The following is a 21,872-nucleotide window of genomic DNA, read 5'->3' on the forward strand; positions in this document are numbered from 1 at the left end:
AAGTCTTATGATGAGGGAAAAATCCTGGGAAGTATGTGTGTCCAGACACCCATGAAAGAAGAAACTCTGACCAAAAAAAAGGTTAATGCTAAGTGCTACACATAGCCCCTTTAACCTCTCAGCCTCCCTGTGACTCATATCATTCCCATCCAAACACAACTCTCTCCCACTATCTGAGCGTTGTTTTGGGAGACATTGTCCTTATCAGTATTATCAGTGAAGCTGCAGAAAAGTCCCCCTACTCACAATGCCACTTTGTTTCCCAGTTACATGTGTTATTCCTACCGGGGGTCTTATGCATACCTATCGAGAAAAAGGCAAGGTTTTCTAAACCTCCGCTCCCCTCCCCTCACCCCCTGCCTCAAATCTCTATGAAAACCTCATGTGCTTTCATAACACTGCGTGACTGATCAGAGTAATGCTTATCCAAAACACAGTCTGCACATCAAAATGCCATCTGTTTCTTAGGATTCTGTATTTACCGTTCTTAAAAAACAGTCCTTCTAAAAGTTCTACCCATAGAGCTGATGAACGCTGAGTTTGTGAGTTCTTTTCTTCTGTTTTTGTCATTGTCGCTCTGCTCTGCATTATGGAAAGAACGCCTCTCTGATATGCTTTGACTTTTTGCATGTAAGCTATTCTGACCTCATATATGCTGCTGTGTGTGTGCATCTGAGGTGAAACAGATTAATGTGTGTGTGTGTGTGAGCTGTTTTGAGATTAGCAAATATACTCAGTGGCAGTTCCCAGCTGGCAGCTTTTGACCAGAAATGTCTCAGTTCATTCAACAACACATTTAAGCCGGGCCTCATACCAGTGCCCATATCACTCCTCCTGCAGCACTGCTCTCATCTCACACACCAAATAACTTTCTGTTTTTCCCAATAAATCATCAAAGGGTCCAGAAAAAGTTGGGGAGGCTGGTGGAAGTTTGCATTTGTCATCTTTTCTGAAAAGAGCAGATGGCGTGAGGATGTTTTTGTTCAGAGCAAAGAGAGAAGTTGTTGTTGCGGCTGAAATGTTTGTGATATGGATTTTGTGTACGTGCTGTCTGGAAACTGTAGCGGAATGAGCTCCATGCTTTAGATGCTGTCTGAGCTGCCAGAAACTGATATTCATTCGCTCACTCATCAGCCTCCAGTTTCCGCTCACACATCGGCTGTGACAATTAAATCTGTTACAATTTGAGCTTGTTTGGAGATAGAAGAAGCAAACTATTTGTTCCATAAAGTGATCCTTTAAAGACACGGTTGACCACTGTGGAAAATGTATTTTAGTGGCGGATGTAGGCTGTAAGACACTGCTGTAATGCTCGTGTCTCCATGTCGCTGCTGTAGTGATGTCTCAAAATGACTTTAGTTACTATTAACTGACATTTACATTACAACTGGAATGTATAGGACGATGCTCTTAACCATTTTGTAAGCCTGCTGCACAAGCAAAGTATCTCACATATACAAGCAGTGCCATAAAAAGCTGGATTCGAGGTCTGCGCGGTTAAGTGAGTGCTGGCCTAGATACTTGTGGCATAGGTTTTGACTGATAGTTTGTTGTCAGATATCGCTCAGTGATAGCACCACAGCAATACTAATAGGTGGCATTGTACAGGATCAGGCCATATTGTTCTTTAATTATATTCCCCTCATTCTGTCATTTACTTATTGAATAAGGGACTATTCCGTGCAGCTGGCACATTCGTGTTCTTTCATATACCATAATAAAGAGCACGGTGAGCAGAAGGTTTGCGGTGGAAATGACTCCACAAGCTAAGGCTAAATGAGCTGTTTTCGAACTTGCTTCATGTTGTCTTCGCTCTGAATAAACTCTACCAGAATCGAAAACTTGTAAGGGAAAACACAAATAGTCCATACTGACCAATCACAGGTCTTGAGGTGCCCATGTTGTTTCTTCTTAGTCATTTCAGCCCTGACGTGTGGTTACATTTTTGAGGAGGCACACGTCAGCTATAGTGTAGCTTCTGAGCCTATGCCTTTAGCCACTGCAGGTACAGTGTGAACACTTAACAAAGAAGGATAAATCAAGTTAAAGGGTCAACATGCCCAAGTCAAGCAATAATACCCTGGTCATAATCATGATTAAAAAGTGGGTCAAAGTTGCTCTCGCTTGGTACAAAAGGTGAGTGTTTGACCCATGTTGTTCTTACACCTTTAGCATTAGTATTCACAACATTTCACACAGCATCCCCGCAGATGATAAGGTGCTTCAAAAGCTTCAAAAAGGGACATTTCATTTAAGAAAATCCACTTGTAGAGTACGTGTGTATGGGTTTGCCTTGGGTTGAGATGAATGGTGAATGGTCTTGGTGTGACTAGCCTCATAGACAAGACCGGTCCAGATCAGAAATCTTCCCAGTATGTGTGTAAGAAACAAGTGTAAACATACTACAGCTCAAGGCCAATACACGGTTATTTATTGTACTTACTGATGGACAACGTGTTGTGCCCTCTGTGTTCAGTTTTCTAGTGTTCATTGTTTACCACCAGAATTTTAGTACAATGGGACACTTAAGAGCACCTTTGGAAGCCATATTGATAAAATTGCTTTTTAGAGCAAAGGGAGGCAGGGTTCATTGCAGCTTTTACAAACTGACATCCCTGACGCTGACTAAAATAATCACCCACACTGAAATTACTTTTCGGGGTGAGAAGAGGTTTGGGTTGAGAGAAGTCTTTATGTCAGCAGTACCAGCTTTTTGATATTTTCTGTGAAAGTCAAAATTAGTTTGGCCAACCAAACTGAATCCTAAAATGTAAGAAGCCTGGCAGCTTTGGCCTTGCCTCTAGCTTCTACTACTCCTGGGTCATGATATTTTCAGAGCAGCGTTTTTTAATCTTGACACATATTAGGCTGAGTGAGATTTATGGCCCCTTTTCTCCGGGAGCCTGTGCGTCTGGACCGGTCATAATAGAGAAACACAAAAAATGGTGTTTACATGGAAGGTGCTGCTGTGGACCTGTTTCTGGGATGGCCAACAGTTGTTTGGTTTCCTGATTAGCAACTCCCTGGTGGCTTGGTTGTGGATGGGAGTCTCTGTGAGTGTGGTCTAAGTTGGGATCGATGTGGGGTGTTGTAATGCGGCTCCTTATCCCATTTAGCATGATTTTTATTAGATTATTTTATTATCAGGGAATAACTAGTTAGGTAGAGTTTAATATGCTACTATTGCAGTAAATAGGATAGGAAAATTGATAAAAATAGGAAAATATATATGTACAGTATACGCAGTAGTATATAAAGTAGGAAATTTCATATGAAAACTGATGGATTTAAACCAGGTCTGAAGATGGCAAATCCACTTATGTTTCCAAACCTTTTCTGGCAAAAAAAGGTTTGGGGTCATTTGGGGTCAGGTGATCACGCTTGATGACCTGACCCCAAATGTTAATTAACTGTTTAACAGTTCAAGCATTGACATTACGTGCAAGTTTGCAATTATTCATATGTGCACACATGCATGCATATACACTAGTTGTATTGCTCTCTGGGGTCTCAGCTGGAGTAGAGTCTCGACCTAGATGAGTCACGTTTGATTTGGGGAGTGAACTCCACTCCTCCCCTCGCCTCCCCTCCTCTCTGAGATCTTCATTGTCTAGGGAAACAGTTTGCCAACAACACACACACACACACACACACACACACACACACACACACACACACACACACACACACACACACACACACACACTCACACACGCATTGCTGTTATTCTTGCTTTGTTGTTGAAGTGCCTAGGTGTCTGCTGCTGGAGGCCTCATCTCCAAGGGCTTGAGGAAGGCTGACATCCTCTCCTCTTTCTCTCCAGTAAATAGTCTCTCTGTCAGGAGAAAAGAATCAGTCTCTGTCTCTCTGTATTTCTTATTCAAAATGAAAACAGGATGGTTGACTCAGCAATCCTGTTGGAATACAGCTCTGTCCTGCCTTAGTCTGTGACTCAGGGATTGTGGTAGCACATCATACCAACAACAAAAGTAATGTGATTGACATATGAAGTTTGTCATTGAAGACGGGACTGATTCTGAACAGAGTAGAAATATCTGGGTAGCATGCTTACTGAATGGTAAATTATCGCAATTAAACATTCTAAAACAGAAATTACTGTTGATGAATTATGTATTTTTGAACAAAGGGAATGACACAATCACATCACATTTGTGCTGTTGAGAGATCGTAGACACTGATCAGTATAAGCAGTTCATTTTGAAGAGATGATCACTATATTTAACACTGGCACAGAAATGTATCAGTTCTATCAAAAATTAAAACAAGTGGAGATTCTTTCCTATGGAGGCTACAAAGCCAGTCAGGTGATATTTGAGGCTAGTTTGCGAAAGAAGCTTCTGTGTGAAGAACTTCGGCATAAATCCTGTAAAAAGCCTGGAGGACAAAGCCAGGTCATCTTTTGATTTCTCTGCAAACAAGTCCTTTTGTGCATGAACCCTCTGAATGGTGCACTGGTAAATAGAAAGTTGACAAACTGGTACCATACATGTATGATTGGATTTTTTATAACTTAATAGACATTGAGTTACCGACTTGTTGTTTTCCAAGACAGATTTGCAGCATTTTATCATTGCTTGCTACAGAAAGTTTATTGATTTGTTTTGTCATTAAGGTTTTAGTCTAGAATGAAAATGAAATGAAAGAGAAGCTAGCAGAGGCTGCCTGTCCTATTACCACGTTTTGGTCACAAGTGGCTACAATATGCTTATATCTTACATGGATAATTTGCTCAGAAACAAAGAGTACATGAAACTGGAAAAATTGATTTATATTCATGCCCATGTGTTCATGTACAAGAAAGCTCAAACATAAACAAGTCTGCACATACACATTTACACACAAATACATATGCACAGAAGCATCCAAAAACCTGTACACACAGTGTATAGACTTAGCCCCAAGGACAAGTGGGGTTTTCGTTTTCATAACTGCCCATTTGCTTTGGTTTTCCATTCATCCATCTATTGGATTTCATCTTCCACTCTTGGTAAAGGTCAACAGTTGATGTTGATTCACAATTTGTCCCATCTCTCTTTCAGATTAGAGTTTGCTAAACACTTCGTAGGAGCACTCTGACTGGTATTTTCATCTCTTTTTAGCCTTCAATTGACCAGCATCCTATTTAAGTCTTCTACATATTTCATTTCTTTCTCCACACTCCTGGTTCCCACCACTCCATAACTGCCCCCCCCTCCAAAAAAAAAAAAAAAAACCCTTTTGTCCCCCTCTGGATGATTCAGGTCAGTGTGTATTCAGTGGAAATCCCCCTGACTGCACACAAGGGACATCAATATGTAGTCAGTGGGAGAGTTAAAATGGCTCAGTGCCATAATTTATTCAGACATTGAACTGGCCCAGGCTTGAAGTATTCAAAGCAGCCCAGAAAAAATAGCTTTTAGACATTTCATGAAGCCTTGTTCAGATGGCATTTATATTTAAATCAGTTCCATGTGAAAGCAAAGACTCGGAGTATGCCAGGGCTGGAGGGCCACAGGAGAGAATACCCAGTTCACCCACCAGTCTTCATCCCCGGTCGGCTGATAGTGCCTATATGTTTACTGTATGCACATATTTGTGTTTAAATTCTGGTGAAGACCTGACATCGTTTATTCCATAACCTTTAACCCACATCTTACTGTACAGGAAAATTTTACCCTTGTATGCATTATCACATGTTATTATGTGTAATGTTCAGTACACTGCAGGTGTTATGTTGCAATCGTGTAAGTGTACCTACTTTTCCTAAACTCAGCCCTCATATTCTCATTTAACGGTAAATTCACACAAAGCACGGAAACACATTTGTGCACTGTTCTTTATGGGTTAAACTCCCAAGCATGTTGTAATTCTGGCCACACCTCAATCAGTGGTGTCAGAGCAAGTGTATTTTATTTGACAGCTGATGACAAACATCTGATGCATTAGTCTGACAACTTCAATCCACAAAACTGCAGTTTTGAGCCCTATGAGGTTTTGTTTTGATTTATCAGTTAAAGCTTTCTTGAATTTCCTGGACATACTGACAACCTCATGTGTACGGGCATGACTTATTGAAGTTTTTTGTGTGGGGATGAATGATATACCTTCCTGTTTCACAGTGGATTTCTCCTTGTATGATTGTTGAACGGCAGTACAATAACAGTGGATCAAGAAAGAATCTCTTTCTCTAATTCAGAGGGACTGACACTAAACATTGCACTGATTCAAGTAAAACAGTACATTATAAAAATGTTAAGTAACCTATAATGTCCTCTGCACTTGTATGCTGGGATGTCATTTTGACTGTCCAAAAGGCAGTGTTTAACTATATTTACTTGACTCATTGGAGACAGAAGAAAAAACACCTATCTCGCCAAATTCTTATAAGCTCTTCTGAGTATGTCAAACTATATCTAACTCTAAACTAGTTTCTCGTGTAATTGATAAGTGGCAGAATTTGACTGGATTTTGTTAATTTTATGCCCCTAGGTGGTCATTAAGTCATCATAAGACTAGAAATACAAAAACCCAGCTCACACACTAATACAAAGTCTGTCCTTATCGTGTCCTCTCTATAGCCTTATCAGTATGCTGAGGTATTAGCTCCATTACCCTGAGTTGGCAGCCAGTCAGGACAAAGGGCCACTTCCTCCTCTCCAGGTACACTAAGGATCCTCTCTCTGTACTTCATGCCATTTCAGTGATTGGAAACTTCCACAGCTAATACTGTAGAGCTGGCCCCCATCTCTTTCACCTCTAAGTTGGAAGTTGATTTTGCTATGTTACTAGAACCGCTTGAGGAAAATGTGGGGAAGTGAAGTGAGGTGGTGGATGTAACTTCACTGCAGGCTGCTGTTGATTATAACCGTTTTAAGTGATGAGTATATAAAAAGTATATGTAGGTTTTGGGGGTGTGACATTTTTACACCATACAACCTATTTGTGCAATGCAGAAAATGTTTCTAACGGGTCAACCAGCTAAGAAGACTTAAGAAGGTATAAAACACTCCTGCCGACTCTCACATTGTCCTGTTCATCCCAGTAGCTTTCTCATTTTTAACAACAGGCAGTTAAACATGTATGATAAACATGTCACTTAACATCAGCCTCTTTTGATATAACATCATCTAAACCTAAAGGACACCAGAAAAACAAAGAAATATCAAGAAGACCTCAAATGCCTCCAAAACCATTGTGCTGTGGGTGCCCTCAAACATCATCTCCCTCATAAAGAGGAATAGCATCTTGTCAGGGATAGTGTTTCCTATTTTTTTTTTTTTTGGTCTTACATCCAATTGGCATCCACTTTTAAATTGGACTTGACAATATGTGAGAGTTATCTCCTCTCAGCCAACAACATGAGCCCTTTCTATTCCTGATTACACCAACACACTGTTTGCTGGACTTTCATTGGTATTTGCTTTTGGATTTCAACTGGAAAGTCACAGAGGGTCTTCATTTTTTCCCAAATGAGTGTCTGAATAATTATTTGGTGGAAAATAGGCCATCCACCAGCTATATCATGTTCCATTTTCAAATCTGTAACACCTAAAATAAGTGTTTGCATGGTCTGGACATCGGAAATAATTGTGAGACAAGTCATTGTTTAACCATTTTCTGATTGGTCTGAGACATACACTGTTTAGTTCAGCTTACTCTATTGTGTTTGGATTTTTTCTGTGCAGTGCCAGAACTGAAGACACTGTTTGGATGAACACTGAAATGTCCTCACCTTCACAGTAGTGAGTCCATTAAACTTATCTACAGATGGTTGAAATTCTTACCAAGTCATTTACTAGCCTTATTTTCATTAATTGGCTGGTAGCAGTACTTTTTGCAAGTGAGGTAGGCACATGCTGTTGATTGTAATTGAAGCAAGGCCCACCAAATTTACTAACAAATTATTCCCACCTTTGTTAAACTGACTGAAGGTCTTTTGGCGATTAAAATAGAAAAAATCAGTGGCTGTGCCCATACCGTAGACCCAGAATCAAGTTGAGTAACCTTACAGCATTCAGAATTTCCAAGGTTCTGCAATCTAATACTAAACTAAATGACTGTTATCTTGACTTTACTGCTGTGTGATTCATACAAACTAATGTATTTCTCCTTCAAACAAGGTGAGAGTGATAGATAAATAAAGGACAAAGCAATACGAGGTAATAGTCCCGGAGAGTCTGACCTCTCCCTGTGGTGAATTGTAGTGTGTGTACGTCTCTACGACCCTGCACCTTGGCCATAATCCCTCACTACAGGGGCTGGATTAGGGCCTCGTCTTATTAGCCACTGTCCGTCCCACCACCCTCAGTGGTCTCGCTCATTCTTCAACCTGGATCGATGGCTGGCTCGGTCTGAAGTGGCGGCTCTGGTTATTAAACATGGGACCAACCAAATCCTTTGGATTGCCGCGATAATCCCATCACAAATTAAGTATAGGAAAATTGGTAAGGGAGGATGAGGAGTGGAGAGAATCTTCATAATTTTGACCTTCTAAACAGTGAACACACAAACAAGATGACACTTGTTAACAGCTCTCTTATTTGTCATATGTTAATCTGTAAGGGTTTGTACCCAAGATGGCTCAGCATTTTATTAAAGACAACACCTCAATGAATGGGAATCTTGTCAGTCTTTAGATGCCAGTGACATCGTAAAAAAGCCAGACATTATTAGTTGATGTGTAAGCATAGATCCAAAGTGCAAACAGGGTCAGAGGGCATGTTTTCTTCTTCACACAAAGTAAATCCTTTATAAATCTCACTCATGCGCATCTAAATCTGTGAGGTTTTGCAATCTTGAAAGGGAAGGCATGATCAACAACGATGAGATTAACTGATGAAATGGAAAAATGGAATTGCCTAATCTAGAGTTTTATAAACTTCACATTAAATGATATCTTCTCTATTGTATCATAGAGTATATCAACACTTAATGTAATACTGCATCTCTTACAGAAATTCTGAAGTTCAGCTGCAGTCTCTCCCAACTTTTGTCACCTACTACATTTTAATTTATTTCAGTTATTTTGTGTGAATTTTGGGTAACTATGGTTTTCAGATGATTCAAATTGATGATTGGTCCATAATAATGGACATCTTAGTCTGTTACATCTGGAAACAATCATGCTGCCTTAAAACAAGATCGATGTTGTCATAGTTTCCAAAGACCCAGATAAATGTCCAGTAAGAGCTGAGCCTTAAGATATTCTGGGATATACACCAAGCTTTTAAGCCACAACAAGTGTCTTATATAACTCCCTATCCACATACACGCAGAAACACCAAAAACCAGAGCTTTATTAAGCCTCAATATAAGGTGATATAAGATAAAAGTCCCTAATAAGAAAAAAGGGCCACTCTATTGGAAAAAATACAAAAAAAATGTACATTTTGTTGCAATGATTCAGATTTATCCTGAGCCTTTTTTAAACCCTTTTTCTCCTTCATTTTTTTTATTTTTCCTCTTAAATTTTCCCTGTATTTGAGGATATCACTCACTCCCTTTGTTTTTATATTTGTGTGGGTGTATGTCATCTCTAAGCCTATCATGTAGGATAATACCCAACATTAATTACCCCAGCTGTCTGAGGTGACCGTCACTAGAGCCCTGAACTGGACATGAACCAGCCGTTTCCGAGAGGGGGCAAAGTCTATTATATGCCATTATTGAATCTTCAACTTAATTCAAGAGTAAACGCACAATGACTGGCCGTCTGGCTGCTAGCTGTGGTTTCTTTACTCGATTCCCAGCCTCCTTTGAGGAAGCCTACAGACAAAATAAACGAAACACATTTGTAACAGAGGGATACAGAATATATTAAAAGCTGCCGGTGTGTTATGTCAGCATGGTCTGTGTCAGCGGAGTGGTTTGGTCAAATCTTTCTGACTGGAGGTATGGGGAAACCTAGTTTCAAAGTGTGGTTTTACCTGTTACTTGTTACTGTATGAGAACTATACTTGAAGCAATGGTTCCCTCATGAGAAGTATAGTTTTAATAACTCAAATTGCTTATAAAAAGGAGTTTCAAACCTCGGTCGCCAACTCCACCTTTTGGTTGCTGAGAAAGTTCTTGTAAGTTTCCAGATGTTATCATACACTGCTTTGCACATGAAGTCATGAAGATGTGGTGCAATCACCAATAAACTATTGTGAAATGAAGTGAAAGTAATGAAACAAGTCATCATCACTGACCAGAGGACACTGGTGTAAGGCTCTGTGATGAACAGCTGCCTCGCTGTAAGCTTACTGTCTGTGGATTGCTGTTCTGTGCACAAACCTCATCACCAGACAAGTCAGTGTCAGATGACATTGGAAAACCTCAGAACTCTCCACAACAACTTTTTTTTACACCCAATGCCAATGTTTTTGAATTTCTTGTTTTCTACAATTATGGAATGATCAAGGTCAGAGAAAGAACTTGAAAAAGTTAATGTCAAGGAAAGCAGACATTTTGTCATGTGATAGCAGGAAAAGCACAGGTGTATTTGATATCATTAAAAATGTGCATGGCATGGGTTACCAGAACATTTAATGGAACTTCTTTTAGATGTCTCTGCCTCCTCATCCTCACTTTTTATCTCACAACATTAAGGGCGCTGTCCTTCCTGCATTGTCACTGAACATTGGCACTGGATGTAAATTGCGAGGTGATGAATTGTCCAACAGTGACGTAATTCTTTGTATATGATTGTTTTGTATACTTATGTGGCCTAAGGTACAGTAGCACGGTATCCAATCACCTCCATTGTATGTGGAAGCACTGTAAACTGTAAACTATGTAGACTGCTACGAGTCAGGTTTATGTGTATAGCTCTTGATGGCAGTCATTGTTCAAAAGTCTCAGCAACCAAAGACTACAGGCGAGCGAGGCACCAGAGCGACTCTCAGTGAGTGTAATAGCAAAATAAGCTTCATTTCCCATGTGGATCAACAACCTTACAAGCAACGGGTTATTGAGAGAACAACAGTTCGGTGCGACAGTCTTGACCACAGAGTTATCAGGTAGGAGAGGATGAAATAGTGGGAGTAGGAGTGAAATAATAAGGAAGGAGAGCGGTAGAAGGAATGTTTTATGTTGTCTACATGTTAGAGCAAACACATGTGAAGAACACTGGAGGGGGGATGTGACTTACTGGGGTCAAGAGAGATGCTTCTTGAGAAGACTTGTGTTTGACAAAAGATTGAATGGAAGGCTGTATTGTCTGTGTCTGAAATACTTGGACACTGACAAACACATGTTGATCTCACCTTAATTTTTCGCATTCAGTCGCATAATTATAACGTCTTCATTCCTAGCTGCTCTGCAGGCAGTCGCAAGAAACACAGTAACATTCGGAACTCCCCAGTCTCGTTACAGCATTAAATAGGCACGGGTAGAGGCACAGCGTAAGCCATGATTAAAATGCGTCACTTCTACCACTAAGGCATGTCTCTGGTGTATCAGATGGAAGCTTAGCACAGGCATATGCTCGCTGCAATGATCCACCGATGGATGACAGGTGGTTATCCAACTATTTGCATAATTATGGGTTTAACACGCACACTGCTAGAATGTCATAAACAAATCCATATGGCCTTTTGGGAAAATCCAGATGATTCACACCACAGCTCACGGATATACCTACCGTCTACCCTGTGTAACAGGCATCAGCAGGATTTTCTCACTGAATGTTTCATCTGAGTCTGAAGTGAAGAGCAACTTCATTCCCCCTACTTGTTTTGGCAGCTCTAATCAAATATGGAAACTCTATACCGAGTTTTAGTTGTAGATTAGTTAGTGTGGCAGCTGTGACATGGTCCAGTGTTTCTTTTGCAGTTTTCTTGTAGATGTTTGATGGCTGGGGTAATTTTGGTTCTGGTTTGGACCTGGTTTCATTCTCTGGAAACTTTCCAGAATCAGCTTCAGTTGGTAGTGCGGTATGTAAAAACTACCCTTATCTTGAGAGTCATTCATGATATATGTGCAATTTTCCTGCATTGCGATTGTTATTTTTTGAGTGGCTAGGCTGAGCAAAGGCTTAGATGATCATTCAAATACATACTTTTTCACATATTTACATTTTTCCTAGCTGTCTGGGTAATTCTCTTGCTAAAAACTGTATCGACAGTATTTCTTTCACTGTAGCAGGACTCAAGCCAAGCCTAACCTTCCATATTTGAGTTGTACAATATTTCCTTTTGGGCTAAGTAGACCATTTACAAAAACAAAAGTACTTATAATCAGCACTTCCCATGTCTCAGCTGGACTGTAGGGGTCTTGTGGCTACCAGACAGAGCAAAACCCCAGAAATGTGCAACTGTTGGAACACTGAGTTGGAAAGTGATCTGCTCGGAAGGTGGATAAAGCAGCAAATGATTTGTTGTTGCTATAACTCTTTTTTTTTTTCCCTCTGTGTCCCCTATTTTTTCTCTTTCCACCACTCTTCTTTTTTCCTTCCTATTCCTTTCTTTCCACCTTCCTTGTACTCCACTTTTCCCTTTCACAGACATGCCTCTCCATGTCCGTCCCAGCAGTGATCCCTCCCTGGCCGACTTTCCTCCCGGTGAAGTCCCAGTTGGTCCAGAGGAACCATCCAGAAAGAACCCGACTCGCTGGTCCACAGCGGCTGGCTTCCAAAAGTACAACCACAAACCAAACACCAGCAGTGGTACCGGCAGCCTGGAACGAAAGGTAACACATAAATCTGGTTGACTTTGGAGTGGTATCAGGAGAAATACTTAACTAAACTATTACTTACTGTGATTTACAATTAATATCATAAACGTTTGTATCAATCTAATAAGGTGCTAAAAATTCCACATAGCATAAAAAAGATCGATATTACCTTCATTCTTTATTACACCACTCAAGTAGTATATACTTATTTTCCTGCATCTCGCCAAGAAGTTATTTTCCACAGTGCTGCAGATGTACTGAAGCTGCATCAATTAAAATGTCAAAGATATGTGCTCTGAAATCTTCTAACCTCCAGCAGTCTCTGTTTTTAACTTCCTTACTGAGCTTTCTATCCCCATTTTCATTCCTACTCTCCTCTCCACCCCAAATCAAAGAAATAACCATTAGATACGAAACCCGTGCTGCCCTCCTTGCCGATATCCAGCAGTGGCATAGAGTCTTTATCTGAAACTAGTTCCTTCTGATAACAGCCTTTCTTGTCTTCCAAAAGGATGAGCAGAGATTGTTAAACACTTTCCTTTTGTTCGAAATTCACCTTTTCTGAGGCGTTTTAAGCCTCTGATTATAAATCCTAAAAAAGTGTAGCTCAGATATGTCCTCCCCACGGTTTCCAAAAAAGAAGGGAAGCCAATTAACTTCTCAAAATGACTGCCCCCCACATGGTGCTGATAGACCTGTGCTTCAAGCAGAGAAAGAACATACGTTCTCAATGAAACAGGGAGGTTAAAACAAAGAGAGATTATTGGGTGCTTGGAACGTGACACTGCAACCCTCCATGCGATTAGTTTGTCTGGAAGCGTCCTCTGATAATCCTATTTAAAGACACTTTAGTTTTCAAAGCCCCAACAATGTAACAGCACACTCTGCAGTGCAGGGCGGAGAAGAAAGTTTGGGTTGAAATGGTTATTAGACCTTTCATTTTGTCAGAGAAGCTTCCTTTATGGCCCATTGAGAAAATATTTAAGAATATTTATGATCTCAGAGAGAATGAAAAATGTAAGACGGAGGACCAAGAGCGTCAGTATGCTCCACTTGACTTCTTACTGCAATTTGGTCCTTCTGCTCTTCCCTGTGGCTTCCAGGTGATCAGTTATCTGAATTAAATCGCTTTACTATAAGTCATCTTCTTGTCGCTGGCGACTGGTATGAAAAGTAATGAGCTGACACCGTGAGGCTGTCATTTTTATTGTCCAGTTTCTGACAGGGCTATTAGATTTTTTTTCAATAAAAAGGGAGTCTTAGTCCTCATAATGCTCAATATCTGTTTTTCATACATCCAAATGTCATACTGTATTCACCACCAGTCCAAGATGAAATCTATTTTTATGCAATCAGCAACAGATGTTGAATGTATTAGTCAGCATTGACTTTGAAATATTTATGTCTTTGCGCTAACATTGTTTTTAGAGGGCCCATACATCAGAGCGCATGGATGCAAGCCATACACACATTACACAGACTCTGGGAACATTTAAAAATTACAGCCGTCCAGGATCTGTTCAATTCCCAATGAGTCCAGTTATGGCTGAGTCAGGCTCAGTTCTGCTAAATCTCCACATTATAGGCCAACAGGATTCCTCAGTCATCAGCTAGCACTGTAAACTCATCACGTCTCCCAACGACGCTTAGCCCAGTCAAGTAAAGGGATTAGGTAGTGGATATGAACCTGTTGATTTACTGTCACCTCTCTGGTGTCTGGGTTTCTCTGCACTTTATGATCTGATATGTCATAAAGGTTTGTGGAGAGGTCCTTTGTCGCGGCGTGTTGCGTGGTGGGGTCCGCGGCCATGATGACAAACAGGGGCTGTCTCAGTAGAGCCCACGTGTCCGGCTGAGTTTTACAGTCCCGTCTGCAGTGCTTCCTTGGGCCCCATCATTCCACATTCAGCTGCACTAAAACACACATGGCTTATTACAGCATGCGAGGGTTACATTTCTCTCTCTACTGTTTTTTTTTGCTCTCTCTCTTTTTTCTGCATTGTTTGCTGTTATGCTGTAACTTGTTGAACATAACATTATGTGTTTTGCCTTTTTTCGTTTTTTTGGCTGTCTCTCATCTTGTTTCTCATTCTGCAGTAAGCCACTTAGGATTTTTGTCTCTCCGTTCATTTGTTTTATGATGTCTCATTAAAGACATCCAAACTTCTGTGTTTACATCTGTGTTGGTAAATCATTGTCTCTGCTGTGATTTTTGATTAAATTTTTCTTTCATTTTTATTCATATAGCTTCAGCCACCACGACTTTCAATCACTGGGATTTCAAAGCCACGGCTAGCATGTCCGAAATGTATTCTTGTATGTTGTACGTGTTTTTGCACTTGCAGCCATTGTAATAAATAAGCTTAAGTCTGTTGGTTGACATTACCGTGGCAGGAGCATTTTGGGGGGTGCCTTTTGTGGAATGGAGTGAAACATGAATGAACAACTCAGTACTGGTGTGTGGCACAGCTCCAAGAAAAACTAACCAACTTACACCACAGAATGTCTGTCATTCAGGTGCTATAGTTATCACTAATCGGAAAAACTGTCGGTCCAAACGCCAAAAATATGGAGGATGGATCGGTCATTGAAATTGTTTGTTGACAAAGGATTTCAGATAGCTGATTACGTGCCAAATCATTTCTTTGTGGTAGTAGCTTCTGTTTCCTAGTCGTGCAGTGATGTTAATCTCTCCACCTTCTCCTGTTCCTCTGCAGGGCAGAGGAGGCCATGCCTACCGGAGCCTTCCGCGGGATGCGAATGGCTGGACCACTCAGTTCCAGAGGGAGATGACTCGATCCTCCCTGAGCGCCAACCATCCAATGGTGGACCAATGGCTTGACAGACAGGACCAGGTATAGACGTGGAATTGATACAAAAAAAAAAAAATTGTGATTTTTTTTTAAATGGTTTTTAAGAATGATATTTACTACTCGTTTGCAAACTTAAGCATTGCAAATAAATCCAAGCAATAAGCTAAACTGGAAAGGTAGGGATGTACCGCTCCAGTAAGCCAGATCAGTATTCACCCCATACTGACCTTATCAAGTGGACAAGGTATCAGCCGTAATGTGTTGAATCAACAATAAATACAGTTTTAATGTCCGTGTCTACCAGTTACTATCACAGTTCAATGATTTTTGAGCCCAAATGTAGACACACTCAAAGGCAGGTAGGTGCAGCGAAGGTACTAAGGTTGGGTTCTAAGGTAATAACAGCCACAAATGTCCAAAACTTTAAGGCAGGCAGAAGCACTCGGAAAAACTCAGCAACATGAATAGTGACTCCAAGCAGGTTGCAGGCACAATGGAAAACACTGGGGAACTAATGCAGGAACAAAACGGACGATCCGACAAAGAGTGAGAGGAAAAATAGAGACTAAACACTCAAGGAAGGCAGGGCAAATTGGGAACAGGTGAAATTAATCAGGGCGGGGCAAGCAATCAGACGGGCGGCAAACACACAAGGGTAGTATGTCAAACAACCGTAAACACAACCGGTAAAGGATGTCAAAATAAAACAGGATCACAGGGAAACTAAACAAGAAAAACTAAATAAAATTTGTGCTCAGGAACAAGGTGGGACGTAATAGTTATTTTCATTCAGTCCTGGAGGGCCACCAGCTCAGTCTGCCTAGCAGTCCCTAGCCTCATGCTACCGTACATACAAATGATGCCAATGAATTCCACACAGTGGGGTGTACAGATTTAAAATTCTTCTCAGTCTTGGAAGATACCCAAACTTAGGGTATCGGGTTCGGTTTTGGGAGACAGAAAGTTGGATATGTGCATCTCTTTGGAAAAGTATAGTACAAACTGTACGCTGTATGGATACACAAATTGTTTTCATACCCGCATCGCAGCAATGTTGCCATAATACGATGTCCTACTGAGTGACAGCAACATGTAACGTATGCTTTAGAGTAGCATGAGATATTTAAAAATATTTCCTCGGCATGGCTGGCACCTCTATTTGTACTCTCTATCCGCAGATTATCCATGGCTGTATGTTTCGTACTATGCTCCACTGTGTCACTAATGTATCATATCTTACCATAGTATAATAGCAATGGTAAGCACAGTAGTGACAGATAAGAGAGTAGTAATTACGGCATCAACGACCGCTCACTGCCCAAGCCAATGTGAAACTGGACCAGTGAATGACATCAGACTTCATACTGCTGTTCTATGTGGCAATACTTTTTATAAAGGAACATAGTAACCGCAGGCTTGTCTCCTCACTTCACATCTCTCGCTCTGTTGGCACTTTGTGATTGTCTCACTCTGTGACTGGTCCCTGTACTCCTCAGCCTGTCAGAAGAGAGAAAAAATGTTCACTTTAAAAGTTATTAAAAGTGACAGAGGCTCTCAGCTGGGGGAACAGAAATGACCTTGGGAGGTATCGGACACGGTGGGCTCGACGTGAAGAGGATTTCTCTCTGCTTTCCTCCCCGTCTCTCGCCCATCACTACCTCAGCTACCTGCTCTGACCTGTGTAGGAGGTGTTTAATCGATCTGTCCTTCGTGTTATAGAATAAGAAAAGTGCAATGAGAGGACGTGAAACATGTAGAGGAGAGATAAAGAGTAAAGAGAATGCAAGAGGAAATGCACTGAGGAAATAATAAAACAGTTTAAATATAAAAGAGCTGATTAAGATTCAAACTCTCAAACCTATGGCTGTTGACTTATTTCACAGACACCTTTCCTGCATTGTTTTCCATTTGTCTTGCCATGATTATCACGTAAATGTCTAGCCTACAGTGATGTGGGTTTCTAGGATGCTTGCCTTTATCTATCTAGTCTCATTGAAAATTAACCAGGCTAAGGTTCATTTTGATCACTGGTACAGACGCTGATGTTTTTTGAGGAAGTATTTTAATTCTTAAGTGTTGTTTTACAGTTTTTGTGTCCTGGCTATACAGTCTGTCAGGACAAAGCAATCCAATGAAAAATAAGCCACTTTAGTGCAGTGTGAATTTTTTGTGAGTGAAGCTTTTGCAGTCTTACTCTAACGGAAGGTCCTGTGACTCTTATGCTAACTGCTTCTTGTCATTACTCATCTTATCTGACCACGCATTCGGAGCATATCCTGACAGAAAAGTGGCCGAAAACATGCGAGGGTATGAAAATGCACACTGTTTCGTTTGTAGTGGTAAAACTTTTACCAAAGACAGATTTGTTTATTTTCAGTCATTATGTACAGTTTATCTTGAGGGGATTTGAAAATGTTTAATTTATGATGATATAATCCAGAAGTTGAAGTTAAAAAAGGAAAATAGCGTTGTTAATAACATCACGTTACAATTGAATGCGTTATGAAGTGGGTTTTTGGGGTTCTGATAGGACGGTTTTGTTACCTTTGGACAGACCGAGGCTAGCTGTTTTCCAGTCTCTGTGCTAAGCTAAACAGCTGGTGAAGCAGTCGCTTCAGTTGCTGCTTATTTCCTATAGGTACCATCGAGCTGTTCCTTTGACTCTTAGCAAGAAAAGAGATGTGTATTTCCCGAGATGTCAAACTATTCCTTTAACTTTTAAGTTAATATCCTACAGTAGTGAGAGTTGTTATATTGGCATGCTATACCAAACCCTCTATGTACTTGTGTGCATATTTTATTTGACTGTATTTATTCTGTATTTTTTTATTAAAACCCTTCATTTTAGTATTTGCAAACCTAGCTCTGGTAGAAACGAATGAATTAGCACAAACAATGCGAGAGCGTAATTTTGTTCAAAAATTAAAAAATGAAGATTACGTTTTTTAAGTTAATACTCATAAACAAATATCTAAAAAAAATCTGAGATTATCATTTTGGAGCAGGATTCATATTGACATCAGTATGTAAACATTTAATCAGTAACAGCGGGAGTATCACAGTGTAAGAATTCACAGATATTCACGCTTGGTGCCACCTGAGTCTTTGTAATCTGACAGCTATATGATTAAGATGATTCACAAAACACAAATCCGCTCATTAGAGGTGACACAGTGTAGGTTTCAAAGCAGCACTCAATTGCCCAGTTGTTTCTTTCCTTCGCTCACGGTATCTCAGCCTTGATCCCAGCCTTTCCCTCCCAAACATGACGATGATATTTTGTTTTCTTTGTCTATTTGACGGGCAGGCAGCACACCAGCATTAAACTGCGAGATAAAAAAAATACAGCGAGTGGGTTAATTAAAAAGAACCGCGATCAGCGCTAAAGCACTGGCGGAGATAATGAGTCTAAAAACAAGCACACACACACACACACATCACAAGGTTTTAGGAAAACACACCAATTAGCACTTGTTTGTTCATCACGGATTATTTATCTGCTGTACTTCATTGTTCTGCTTTATGACTAGAGATAAAAGCAAAAACGAAGGAAACTAAGAAAGGGCACCACACTCGTTTCTCTCCCTTCACTGGAACAAATGACGCACACATTACTTTGTACATCTAGGGTATATGCGTGTGGGTGTCGTGCTCCAGCAGCATCATCTCTTAACTTTATACATAGTCCTCTCCTTCCGTCGACCTTAAGTTTTTAAGCGCTCCTTCATCAAATCTTTTCTTTAAATGGCCGATACGTGTGGAGCCGCTCTGTTCTGCCCGGTACCGTGTGGTGCACTCTTAAAGTGCTTTCCTTCCCCATTTATATTTAAGCAGGCCACCCCGCCCTCTGATATAAATTAAGAATGTGGACTCGGGCACATGGGCATCTACGCTTAAAATACCAAAGAGTGGCTCGGGAAGCGGGATGCACGACACCACCGACTTTACGATCTGTCATTCCGTCGTCGCCTCGAGAACCCGGAGGTGATAAACTCCGAGAGGGATCTGAAAGTGGGGGGCAGAGTAGCAACTGTAAATCCGGGAGTGGTTCTTTCAGGATTTTATTTCAGATGAAAAACTCTGGTATCTTATTAAAACGCAGCGTACACATACGGTATACACACATGTTCAACATACACTCTGATCACAAGGCCTTCTCGTTCCTAGTTATATCAGGGAACCAGATATAAATTCACGTCAGTGTCAGATGGTTTCATCTGAGGCTTCCGGAGCCCCGGCCCACCAAAACCCTTGCCACCTTTCCACGGATGCACACACACACCCGGCCGACTGTGGGCATGGAGAAAAGCATGCTCTAGCAGCCCATGAACGCCAAGGCCTTATAAGTTATTCTTTTTATAAACAGCTGACATTAACTGGCCTGTTATCCTACTGATGAATGCTAGTGGGCCCTCCCGCTCGCCATCACACACACCAACACACATGCTAGTATGACATTTGGATCTGGCCGAGTGCTCCTCCACCGCGTTATTTTGCAGCACAGATGAGGGACCGAGGCCATTATCCTGAGCCGTAGCAGAGGAGGGACGGACGCCAGCTGTCAGTCACAGAGGGATTTAACCCGGTCAGAATGGGCCCCATGAAGGGAGTCCCAGATATTTGAAGTGTATCCAAAAAGTTGCAGCGAAAGGCAGAGTGACATATTATCATTTATTAAATACTTATTATCATGTTTTATTCATAGAACATTTGTACGACAAATAGTTATCCGGGTAGGGTCTGAATTCATTTATTGATTTATTATTTTCTGGCCTATAGCATGCTGCTTGGAAAATGCTGTTTCAAACAGTCAGGCCCGTAACACTGAAAGAAAAGAAAAAAAAAAAAGCTCACACTGTTACATAACAGAGTCCAAAACATGTCTGGGTAGAAGCAGCTCTGATCAGACATCTTTGATCAAGCCTCCAGCTGCCGGAGTGCCTCCCTCTCTTTGTTGTCTAAATGAGACACCTTGTCTGGCGAGTTTTAAAGGAAGCCCAAAGTGGCGCGGTGCCCATCTTACTCGCACAGCCAACATGTTGAGGGAAGATGAATCCGTTCAACTTCAAGTCGGAGGAAGAGAGCGTGGAGCAGTGCGAACACACTCCTTCACTTTTATACTTTCACATCAAAGATTTCCCTCCAAACAAACACAGATTGCCTTTTGTGAACCGATTTGTCAACAAAATGTTAGTTTCTCCCTTCTCTTCTGCCTCTCTCGCTTCAGTCAGAAGCCAGCTGTTGTTACGCTGTTTCGCTGGTCTTCGCACAGTGCACCATTACTGTTACATAACTAATGCCTATTAACAATGTGGCCCCATCAATGAATGTGCAGTCTAGAAGTCAGCTGATCTCTAAGTAGATCCTCAGGCTGACTGCAACAATCACAGTTATTTCCAGGGGAGTACTGTCCTTATAGATTTTCGGTTGAACTCAATGACAGTGTGTTTAGTTAAGGTGTTTTGGAAAGGTGAAGGAGGCTTGCATAGCAGTTTAAATGGACAAAAATAGGAGAATAACACCCAGGTGGACAAAATACAGGAATTTCCCTTTAAGTACGAATCAGCTTTTTGGCTTGTTGCTTTTCTTATGACCATACTGCCTTATTTCAAGATACAGGTTCAAATTTTTGAAAACAAGCCAAACTATAGCTTTATCTCCACTTGTTTAATTAAAAATACAATAAATAAAGAGGCAAGTAAGTCACAGTCGGAGTAAGTCTGAAGTGGTTGAGCCAAAAAAAAAATAAATAAATAAAAAAATGATGACATTTAAAAAAAAAACCTTGGGCAGGTCGGTTTAATAAAGTTAGCCTTTAATTCTCATGGCTGTTGTTGGTGAGTGAACTTACTGAGTGAGTCTACTCTCCTGACTAGCCTGTTGGTAAAGCCCACACAGTGTGCAGGCCCTGAGGCAAGCTGCAGGCAACGTTGCAGCAGTTGAGCACGGAGAGAAAACACAGCAATAACCCCAAACCCCTTTCTGTCTCTCGTTCTGTCTCTAGCGGTCTCTCTGAATGATTTAGAAACAGGTGAGCTCTCCTCTGCCGCCCCACCCATCCGCTGGCTTTGTCCCTCTGTCCATTGCTATCTGGTGGACGCAGTGTGCATATGTGTGTCCCTGCAGTATGTTTAATGGAGAGCGGGTCGAGGGGGTTTGCTGTGTTCAGGAGAGCGCACAGGAAAAACAACAACCCGCATTCCAGAGCCATGCAGTCAGTCCCGCTGTGGTGTCCCGTGTCTTCAGAGTGGACTTTGCACTTCCCCAGACCCTCTCGGTTCTCCCCGAAGCACACACAGGAAGGTCAGCCAGCTCCACAACAGTCGCAGAAGTAGATGAGGAGGCTTGCGTGCCGGTTTTGTCCGTATAAAGACACATCCGTGTCTGCAAGGAAGCATGATGTTC

At 41.1% G+C, this 21,872-nt stretch overlaps 1 protein-coding gene across 5 annotated transcripts in view; it reads left to right on the plus strand.

The window, feature by feature from the left end:
* Nucleotides 1–21,872, plus strand: part of LOC120790065 (partitioning defective 3 homolog) — a 320,005-nt gene that overhangs the window by 111,361 nt on the left and 186,772 nt on the right. For all 5 annotated transcript variants that reach the window (XM_040127340.1, XM_040127335.1, XM_040127337.1 and 2 more), the window contains exons 4-5: nt 12,485–12,669; nt 15,372–15,509. In XM_040127340.1, the coding sequence (XP_039983274.1) occupies nt 12,485–12,669; nt 15,372–15,509 (323 nt within the window). The remainder of the gene's footprint in view (nt 1–12,484; nt 12,670–15,371; nt 15,510–21,872) is intronic.

The sequence above is a fragment of the Xiphias gladius genome, chromosome 5 (assembly GCF_016859285.1).
Source record: "Xiphias gladius isolate SHS-SW01 ecotype Sanya breed wild chromosome 5, ASM1685928v1, whole genome shotgun sequence".
NCBI classification, from domain to species: domain Eukaryota; kingdom Metazoa; phylum Chordata; class Actinopteri; order Istiophoriformes; family Xiphiidae; genus Xiphias; species Xiphias gladius.